At 35.0% G+C, this 10,972-nt stretch overlaps 1 protein-coding gene across 1 annotated transcript; it reads left to right on the top strand.

Annotated features, from left to right (window-relative positions):
• Window positions 1-2,353: 2,353 nt before the first annotated feature.
• Window positions 2,354-10,794, top strand: LOC145636235 (COP9 signalosome complex subunit 4-like). Its single transcript, XM_081687736.1, has 14 exons — window positions 2,354-2,666; window positions 2,801-2,952; window positions 4,230-4,333; window positions 4,436-4,496; window positions 4,891-4,983; window positions 5,132-5,232; window positions 6,526-6,634; window positions 6,713-6,757; window positions 6,862-6,930; window positions 7,036-7,127; window positions 7,239-7,281; window positions 7,954-8,013; window positions 9,134-9,193; window positions 10,294-10,794. Exons 1-14 carry the CDS (start codon window positions 2,537-2,539, stop codon window positions 10,366-10,368), a joined length of 1,194 nt encoding a protein of 397 aa, XP_081543862.1. The 5' UTR covers window positions 2,354-2,536; the 3' UTR covers window positions 10,369-10,794.
• Window positions 10,795-10,972: the final 178 nt, after the last annotated feature.

Raw genomic sequence — 10,972 nt, 5'->3', positions numbered from 1 at the left:
TGGTTATTTCAATACATGGTACATTTTGGGGCGGTAATTTACAAAACATCCTTGTGAGTTAATATTTTGGTGCAAATTTAAGATACTCCATATAAAATTTTTGTTAGTATGAATATTGAGCTGGCCCAGGTTGATCTCCTAGATAAACTTGGGTTGTTTATCTAGGGCTATAGTTGTCTTTTCGCGTAAAAAGTAAGGGGTGTGAATGTCAATTCATTAGTTTACAGAATTTTGCTTTCTCACTGTCGTTAAGTCTCAATCTTAACTATGGTTGGTTGGTACGGTGTTACTTTTGCAACCAAACAACCAGCGAAGGCGCGTCAGCCGTAGTGAAGGAGGTGGGATGCTCTTCTCCTCTCATCCCCTCCATGGCCACAACAACCACCAATATATATTGCCGCTTCGCTGCGATACCGACCGGCCAAACAAAAGACACCCTAGTAGAAAAATATGTAAAGTAGGGTCATATTAATCCTTTAGGGGAAGGTATGACAAAGAGGGTGGTGGTTAATCGCCATTATTGTGGTCGCCTCTAGTGGTTGTGCGGTGGTGGTTGATCGTCATTATCGTGGTCGCCTCTAGTGATTGTGCGGTGGTGGTTAATCGCCATTATCGTGGTCGCCTCTAGTGATTGTGCGGTGGAACGGTAGGAGCACTGGATAGTCTGGTAGCAACGGTGGGTCGGTGGGCTGGGTAGATTTGGTAGGAGAGAGAATGAAGTGTAGTACTATTTTTGGGGTTGAATATGATGAATTCAAGATTTAGAGCAACTAAAAATGAAAAAGCTCCAGAAAAGTACTCTGGAGTTGAAGAAAGCATCGAAAAAAAGACAAAGTACCTTAACTCAAGTTGAGCAACTTGGGTTAACTCCTAACGACCACTTGCAAAATCGTTTGATGCTCCGTCAAAGAACTTTGCACGTGCTTTTTCAGAAAAAGTTGCATACCTCATCTTTTACCAATTGTTTATGTTATTTTTCGCTTCCCAATGCCATTTTATTACAAGAATGCCACTTGATAAACATCATTTTGTCTATCAAGGGGATCAACTTGTATTTACTCATGCATATCTATGTGAATACTAATATTGATTCATTGGATTTGCGTATGAAGCTAAGAACATTGAATTTAGGCGACTAAAAAAGCAATTTGAAATTCAAAGTTGGCCCATTGGTTGTGTACCAACATGGAATTTGGCAATTAAGGAAGCAATCTAGACTTTAATGCTGTTCAAAAGTCAAAACTAGTAAAAAATTAAAGCATAGTAAATCTTTTGTCCAAAGTTGTTGTATGATTTAACAAAGCAATACGTACCATTTTAGATCACTAGGGAAAAATTTGAGTTAAAATTCAAATTAAAAACTTAAAAAGACTTAAGGCCTGTTCCGATTCACTATTTGAATATTTTATAAGAGAAGGAAATTAGGAAATGAACTGAACTCTCAACCTTTAATGACACATATGACTATTTAATCATTTAAGGGTCTGTTCTCATACGTTGAAAATCAGTTCAGTTCAACTCCTAATTTCATTCTCTTATAAAATATTCATTTCAGTTCAGTTCAGTTCAATTCAGCTGAGTTCAGTTAATGAGAACAAGCCCTAAGCCAATATCAACTATGTTATTTATATGGAAAAAAAAATTCTTATAACTACAAACCATAAGATTTAATAAAAAAATTAACTATATTCAAAGAATAACTTAATTTTGGTTTAACAGTGACAACTGCAGTTTTAAAAAGCCTTTTAAAAAATTACCCTTTTTTTTTAGGAAAATTACCGATTGTACGTTTACAACAATAGCAACCCGGGGCAACGCCCGGGGTCACTCGCTAGTTAATCCATTAAAGATGGACGCTATAAGAGTTTAAAGTTAGTAGTTTTAGCAAAAAACACCACAAAAGTTTAAAGTTAGTAGTTTTATCAAAAGACACTACAAGAGTTTAAAGATAGTTGTTTTAGCAACACAACCATATATAAGAATAGTCCCAAATTAATTGCCAAATTTCAACTTACAAAAGTTGAGAATTTTAATTTGACTCCAAAAAATTACCAAAAGATATCAATGATTTTAAGACAATTTACAAAATTAAAGTTTTTAATGAAAAAATTCATTTTTTTTTACTACTTGATTGATAGGTTAAGCATGTAGGGTCTAGATTAACGGGTTGTCGTTTAACCCATTTATATAACCGGCTTATGTGTGTCGGTTTGTAATTGAAAATTTCAACCCTGATTCGTGCTGGGTTCGGGTCAACCCGAATGTAAATGAATCCAAAATTCTTGATCTAAATACGCTTATTTCGAATCGGGGGTTCATATCAAGTTATCGTGTTGTATCAGCTTTTGACAAAGTTGATTTTTCCTCTCAAACACTAAAAAAAATACTCTCTTTCGTATCCTTCTCTCACCTTCTCTAATCTCCAGTTCTCGACTGTACACAAAACCCTCTGAAATTCCATCTGCCATAACTAGGGTTTTGAAAATCCCCAAATTTCGAAATCAATTCACATCAAATTAACCAAAAATCCAAACTTATGGATAGCGCATTAGCAAGTGCCGCTGCAATCGGCGATCAGAGGCAGAAAATCGAACAATATCGTCACATTCTCTCTACTGTGTTATCCTCCAATGATGTTTCTCAAGCCAAAAAGTTCATCGATCACAGTACTTTCTCTCTCCTATTTCCTTTTCGTCTAATTCAATTTCCAATTAATTTTGTTTTTTATTTTTCAATATTGATGCATTTTTTTTTTCAGAAATTTCAATAATGTGTTTGATTTTTGTATGATGAATTACAGTGTTGTCGGATGATGTTCCGCTGGTGGTTTCGCGGCAGCTTTTGCAGAGTTTTACGCAAGAATTAGGGAAGTTGGAGGCCGAACTTCAGAAGGAAATTGCTCATTATACCCTTCAGCAGATTCAACCTCGCGTTGTTTCTTTCGAGGAGCAGGTTTTTTTATTACTCCATTTTTTATTTACAGGATTAGTATCTGTATTGTGCTTCGTTGAGTGCTTATGTTAGTTGTGTTAAATTTGTCCAAATTTCGGAATAAATGGGGCGCTTTTTTAGTATTGAGAGATTTTACTCGTTTGGTTATTTATTGGTTGCTTAAATTCGGTCAGTATTGATGGCATTTCGTTCAGTTTTTGGAGTTTTAATTTGTTAAGTTATTAGTTGTGTAAAATTCGTATAATTTGTTTAGTTCAAATCATTTTCGGATTGTTGTTGTATTAGTTGTGTAAAATTTTTCATAAGTTTGGTATACTAGTTGCTATTTGTTAAGTGGGGTGTTGGGGTATGGGAGGAATTATCTGCATGCAAAGAAGTGCTTGGATGACGAGCTTTTTTTATATGGCCAAATTGTCTCGAGTTGAGGATTTGAAGTTGTGATTTCGAAGTTGAACTTTATTTTTGGTGCCTGTGTAAAATGTGCTGACCATATAACGAGCATGTTTGGCAACAATGCGGAATCTTGTATGTCTCCAATAGTTCAAGTGTGATTTGGAGTAGTAAACGACTATAGAACATAGGATACTTAATGTTAGCCTGAGAGGTTTTGGACATTTATTCAGGAAGGAAGAGTATATTCACTTAATGTTGATACTGGTAGTGAAATAATCTGCCTTGAAATGGGCCCCATATCTATTGATGGTGAAATTATTACACTTCTGTGCCATAAGCATGTAACAGCTACCCTTTTGGCATTTTGGTCATGTATGTACAAGTGGATAACTAATACCAAGACCCAATATAGAAGACGTAGAATTGATATGTTTGAGGTTTGACTTGTCCTAAAAAAATAAGCTTAATTGTGATGGTACCATAATCCCAGGTGAAAGATGATTAGTGGGAGGCATTTGCAAATGATTTAACCCTCAAGAGCACATTGCTGTTTAATAGTGGGGTACTTGTAGTACTGAGCTAGCAGTGTTTGGCCACTTACTTTTGTTCACCATCAACTTGAATTTTATTGTCATCTTCTGATCCTTAATCTATTCATAGCGTGGAATTCAGAATCCTGATTTAGGGCCTGTTTACATTTATTGAAGTAAGCTGAATTGAACTGATTAGAGCTGAAGTGAATTGAACTGATTAGAGCTGAGCTGATTAGAGCTAAAATAAATATTCTATGAGAGAAGGAAATTAGGAGCTGAACAACTAATTTTTTTCTCTTAGAACTAGAAGACATAATCTTGAGTTTCATATTTCTTTGTCTTGACTTGCAGGCCCTAACCATCAGGGAAAAGCTGGCTGAGTTGTATGAGTCTGAGCAACAATGGTCAAAAGCAGCTCAGATGCTCAGTGGAATTGATTTGGATTCTGGAATGAGGTCAGACTTTATTCTCTCTCTCTCTCTCTCTTAGTGCACTATTCGTTGTCATGCTCGACCCTTAAGTTTAATAATTTTCATTTTTTTTTTGATATTCTTCAGAGGGATTGATGATTCCTACAGGCTATTAAAATGTGTTCAGATTGCCCGTTTGTATCTTGAGGTACTTGGCATTGTTAATTTTCTGTATATATTACATTTTGCCCCACTCGGTTGGAAATAAGCCATACTATCCATTCGATAAAGAGATTTTTGTGTATCTCATTGGTTTTGAGTTGTTGAGTGTTTATTTAGTTATCTTCTAATGCCTTGGAATTGGCTAGTAAAGTTTCTTAACAATGTCCAATGTCAAAAACCATCCTAAGAATAAGGTTTCTCTAGATGAAACAATGTTGTCAGAGGTTAATAGGATCTTGGAGGGGGGATGGGTTGCTCACCTAACCAGTATTGTTGCTCTTTCTTCTTATTTGAGAGGAACATCCAGAAAGCTCATAGAAGTTTGGTTTCAGTATTTCAAATTTTCAACAAAGTTAACGTCATGTTTGTTATTTTTGAAGGATGATGATGCTGTAAATGCTGAAGCTTTTATCAACAAAGCATCTTTCCTGGTCAGCAACAGCCAAAATGAAGTATTAAATTTGCAATATAAGGTTGATATTTTTACCTTTTTGTGAGGAATGCTGCTTCTTTCTTTTTTTCTCTTTTTCTTTTTATTTTATTTTATTTATTTATTTTAATTTTTTTTTTTTTTGCAAAGCTGTACATGTTCTGATGCATCTTGCCTTCATTTGTGCATAGGTTTGTTATGCAAGGATCCTAGACTTGAAAAGAAAGTTCTTAGAAGCAGCACTACGATATTATGACATATCTCAGATTGAGAAGCGACAAATAGGAGAGGAGTATGTGTTGAAAACCTAATAATTGTTCTTATTTTTAAAATATTTCATTCCGTTGACTTTATTACTCTCCGAATAGATGCGATTTTTGCTTATTATAGATACAAATAGGGGGACCTTTAATAGTCGTGCTGTGTATGCTTCATGTGAAAAAAAGTGGTAGTATCATGTTGATCTTTGCTCTTTTATTTATTGTGATCTGAATTTTAGTAATGTATCTGATTTGTCGAGCCCAAGGTACTGAATTTGCTGATCACCTTATTAACATGACTTTGAATGTGCCAATCGGTACTAAACTTTTGGATTAGATTAACATAAGTAAGGTGGCACATTATATTTTGGTACCCGTTCCATGAACCAGAATGTACTGTGGTCTAGGTACCTTTGATCAATGCTTGATTTGTTGCTATTACAAAGTTCTAGTAAGACTAATAATTATGATAATTTTAGACTTGCTATGATTCTTGTGCAAAGAGTGAAAATTTGGTCTATAGTTGTAAATTTGTGACTATCCCATTGTGTTCAGGGTCCGAAATTAGATTCCATGGTACATTGACTCTCACTGCAGTTCAAATCTTCTGTAAAATACCAGAATTTGGACATAGGTGCATGTACGCTTTAGTTTGCGGTTAACAAATCACATATACTATTTGGAAAAAGGCTGAGTATGACACTTTGATATAGATATCTATGTTGGATAATGGGAGCTTTCATAGGCTGTTAATAGTTTTCCTTTAACATTAATTGGTTCCAGGCCTTCTGGAGTTCCAGTAGTGTGCAGTTTGAGAATGTGGTTAATCAACTTTCTATATTCCAACATCCACAAACAAGCTTATTGATGTGTCAACTTGAACAAACACCTGATACGTGTATCTAGTAATATGAATGGCTGCTTTTGATTGTGAAAATCAGTGTAGTAGCAGCTGGTGAACTTTTTTTAAAAAATTGCAACTGTTGCAATGTTGCAATCACATGAACCTGGTTAATAAATTAATGGGTATAGGTCATTGTGCTTGGCTGGTCATTTGTGTGCGTGTGTATATATATATTCGAATCTCATGGTTTTCTGTAGTTTTATACAATTGGATGTTATTGTTGAGGTCAAGACAGTCAAGTAAATATAATAAGATATACATGCTGCAAAAACTTTACTGTGTCTGTGCTTCATGGTCTCTTCTTTTTTGTTCTTCTAATTTTTTGGGTGGGTGAGAGAGGGGTGGAGATGCTTGACTGCTTGAGACTTTTGATGTTGAGAATTATTAGCATGCTGACTTTTTATATGTTTTGTTTTGAAAGGGAAATTGACGAAGCAGCACTAGAGCAAGCTTTATCAGCTGCTGTCACCTGCACGATATTGGCTGGTGCTGGGCCCCAACGTTCTCGGGTTCTTGCTACATTGTACAAGGTATGCATCTTTACTTGATGAGTCGAATATGTTGCTTTTTTCCCCCTTCTTGATGCTTAAATTTTGAACTTTTTACAGGATGAACGTTGCTCAAAGTTAAAGATCTATCCAATACTTCAGAAGGTTATCTCTGCCTTTTCCATTGTAGTTTAGCATACATGTGATAACCTCTGTCAATTGTTTTGACTTCCATTTCTTTAACATAATACGAATACTTGATAATTTAGGTTTATCTAGAAAGGATTCTGAGAAAACCTGAGATCGATGCATTTGCAGAAGAATTGAAACCACATCAGGTTGTAGACTGAACTCTACCCTGTATCCTCAATTTCTCGTTGAATTATGTACTTTCAGGGCTATGGCTAATTTTTATGAAAATTCCACACCTAATTTTCTGACAGAAAGCACTTTTGCCCGACAATTTTACTGTGCTTGATAGAGCAATGATTGAGCACAATCTTCTAAGTGCTAGTAAACTTTACACGAACATAAGGTGAGTAATTCCTTCCTTCCTGCCCCTTGTACAAAAGGAAAAGGTTTGAACTGTTTCATTTCCATTAATTGCTATTGACCTTAATCATAATGTCTTTTTGTCATTGTATAGCTTTGGTGAATTGGGTACATTGCTTGGCATCCCTCCTCATAAGGTTGGTTTTTTATCTTGCTTGAGTATACTTTGATAATTGGTATTGTTTTTTTATTTTATTTTATTTTATTTTATTTTTTGTTGCTTGAGTATGCTTTTAGAAATGCTTTATTTGAATTTGCAATCCCTCTATCATATATTCTATATTTCTATGTATGGTGGTATTTTGGGTTTATTTTGGTGTCTTTAGGTTGCGTGGTTGTGCAATGTAAGATGTAACAACTGTAATGCTTAGTTCGAGTCTTCACCATGTTCATGTTTTCTTTAAAATGAGTTGTTAGTGCTATGATTCCCTTGAGCGTTGGGACGATAAAAGATGAGTGTATTATGCTATTCTTGAGGTCATTTGATTTTATTTGGTCATCCGTCTTCATTGGGACGTAAAGTGGAATTTAGACTAGTGTTTATCAGTATTCTTGTATTTTTCAATCATGCCTATTATTTCTTGCCATTTTATTTTTTGTTTTGAAGATGTTGGTGACTACTTATTGAGATTGAATGTCACCTACAAACTGTAAATGGCTTTTTGGTTCAAGTTCTCTTAAGTTGCAACACCAGTGCTTGTTTACGTTTCAAATGATTTTCTTACTTTCTATCATATGCCTCTCTCATCGAGGTTCTAGTACGCTTTTGGGAGTTGGATATTTTTTAATTTGTTTTTGTTTCCGGGCAGGCTGAGAAGATTGCTTCAAAAATGATATATGAAGATCGAATGAGGGGCTCAATTGATCAGGTATGGTTAAATTTGATCTTATGAATCGTCTTTGAACTTTACTCATTGAAAATTGTTAACGTTCGGGGATTCAATTTGAATAGCGTTATGTCCTTTAAGAGGGAAAAAGAGGAATGGTTCTTGAATAAAAAAGTAAATTGATTGATAAATTAGTCATTCTTACACAATCCAGATTATAGTATGTGATATATGATTGTTGCTTTTACAGTGGTGAGCATGATATGAACAGGGAATAGGAAAATTTATGTTGTGATTGTTATGTATTCAACATCCATCTTTGTTATCCCAAATATTTCAATATGTATGGTGTCCAAAATGGCAGCATGTTCTGGATGAGTTATAAGAATATGGGTTTTGGGTAGAATTATTTTTTTTTTTTAAAAAAAAGGGTAACATAATTTGTCCATGTGGGACACTGCTGAAGCATCAAACATAATTAATAAATACCCATGGCATAGCACAAGACCTTGGGTGATACTTCCTCCGTTCCAATAATATTGCAACAAGGACGAAATTACGCATCTCAAAGCACACTTTTTAAATTAAATATCTGTAATTCTATAAGAGTAAAAAATTATAAAAAGTTGATATTGAGTAAGTATTTTATGAGACAAATTTAAAAATCCCACATGAAGATTATTTACTTAATGTATCAATCATAAAATGTGGTCAAACAAGCATGATCAATTGTGCAAAAGTCTAGTTGTTGCAATATTACTAGAGTGGAGGAAGTATCATATCGCTCTTGGTGGGCATCTGACCTAAACCTGGCATGGAGTAATAGATGTTATAGCTCTACTCTGCTCTGCCTTTAAAAGATATTCACGTTTGGGTTGACATATGGAGGATTAGTGTTCACTGTGGTAGTGGATAGAGTGAAATTGCTAAGAGAAAATGTTATGATAGAGAGAGAGAGAGAGAGAGAGAGAGAGAATGAGTCAACGTGGCTGAAAGAAAATGAAAAGATTTCTTAAACCTAAATAGGCTGTGAAAATTATTGAGGGACAGAGGGAGTCTTTTTTTTGAGAAGTTGGGTTATTGATGTATACAGCACAATTAGAAAAGTAGTTGGCTTGCTTTATCTTAATGTGTGTTTGTGGTTGAATAATTCATGCATCAGGTGGAAGCTGTCATACATTTTGAAGACGACACAGAGGAACTGCAACAGTGGGACCAGCAGGTAATTCCTATTATATCTTGCTTGGAATTTGAAAGAACTTGAAAATTAATCCCCTCCCCCCCCAACTCACACACACACACACACAAAAAAAAAAAAAAAACTGGGCTAGGAAAGAGATGTAGAATTGTAGAAAGTAAAATATGACTTTACAAAGGTAGAGCCGGGGCTGTCTTTTCGCGCAACAAGACCTTGATTGCACATGCAGAAGCTTTTCATGCCCAACCAGGGCCTTTGTGAGACATGATAGAATATTTATGAATCCCAGATCACTTCTTCTTTATGAGAGTTTGAAGTGATAGAATCTAGATTGTGAAACATCACTGCCTAAAGAATCCATTATCAGAGTTGCAACTTTCTTGATCACTAACTGGTTTATAGTCTCCTTGTGTACATTAGAGATTGAGCTTTCTATATTTGTGCTGCATCTGATTAACTGTTATAAACACCCTTAATTTGAGGCAGCTATGTGGATTCTTAAGACACTTGTGTACAAAGCAAAGTGATCAATCAATTATTTTTACCTATCTCGGCTCCCTTGTTGTAAAGGCATGAGGATCGTTAAATTTAAAATTTGTAAAACTAACCTTCATTAATGTCTGGGATAGTATACATGTAACCAAGCATTCAATACATACTTTGAAATTTCTACTAAGACAATCAATTACCAAGAATAATTAGTGAGATGAAAGATGGTCACCTTGTCTGAGTTTCTTCTTGCCTTGAAGCTTCCCTGTTATGAAACATTGGGAGTCTTAAGATCATATCTTCAAAATTCTCAGGCTAAGTAAAAGTAAATCACACTGCATTTTGAAAACTCTTGAGGCTGGAAACTGTTTAGTAGTCATACAAGTTTGGTTGATTTCAAGCTTAATGCTTTTATCCCTCTTATCTCTTGCGCCAATATATACACATGCGTGACTGGATACATTGTGACATAGGTTGCAGATAAAGTGAGGGGAATGGAAATTCCTTCATTTGTTGGCGTAGAGTAAAATAGTGTGCTTTGGCATGCTAATACATTAAACTTTTTTTTTATTTTTTATTTTATTTTTTTTTTATTTTTTGGCATGCTAATACATTAAGCTTGTCAAACTCTGCAGATAGTTGGCTTATGTCAATCCCTTAATGATATCCTTGATGGCATGGCGAAGAAAGGTTATCAAATTCCTGTTTGATCAGGATGCAATTCAGTCACAGCTGCTGGAATTGTTGAGGCTGAAGACTTTGGCATGACAATTTAATTCGTATATTGTAGTTGCTCCTGCATTTGCATACAAGAGCAATCAGCTTCTTTGGTTGGGCTTTTCTTCTTTGGGGAGAGAAGGCGCTAGATAGGGTGTATAGAAATCTCACTTGATGAAACTGATTCTAACTTGTCAAGGAAGTCATCATTTTGCTAAGATCCTGTCTTCCTTTTTTAAACTCGCTTGTCCATCTGCTTCTGGTGGACAGTATCAATACAAATTGTTTCATTTGCACAGAAAGTTCCTGAATTTTATTCTTGTCAACCAATTTTGGTTGTCAATTTTTCTACTACTTGTTTTCCGGTTGACAAATTGAATGCATTTGGGAAATTATCAGTTGTTCCAGGTTTTGTATTGTATTGGATTTTTTGTTGGATGATATCCTCCTCCAATTGATGAAAATTATGGTGTCCTTGTATAAATGATCTACTAACAATAAACAAAGTTATTTCACTGTGGTGTAGATCACAACCAATGCAATCATGCTTTCATAACACAACACTGTCTTATACTACAAAATATATATGCATACATT

Source organism: Chenopodium album, chromosome 6, assembly GCF_948465745.1.
Source record: "Chenopodium album chromosome 6, dcCheAlbu1.1, whole genome shotgun sequence".
Classification (NCBI taxonomy): Eukaryota; Viridiplantae; Streptophyta; class Magnoliopsida; order Caryophyllales; family Amaranthaceae; genus Chenopodium; species Chenopodium album.
The sequence above is the reverse complement of the archived record's forward strand: the minus strand, read 5'-3'. Positions and strand labels throughout refer to the sequence as shown.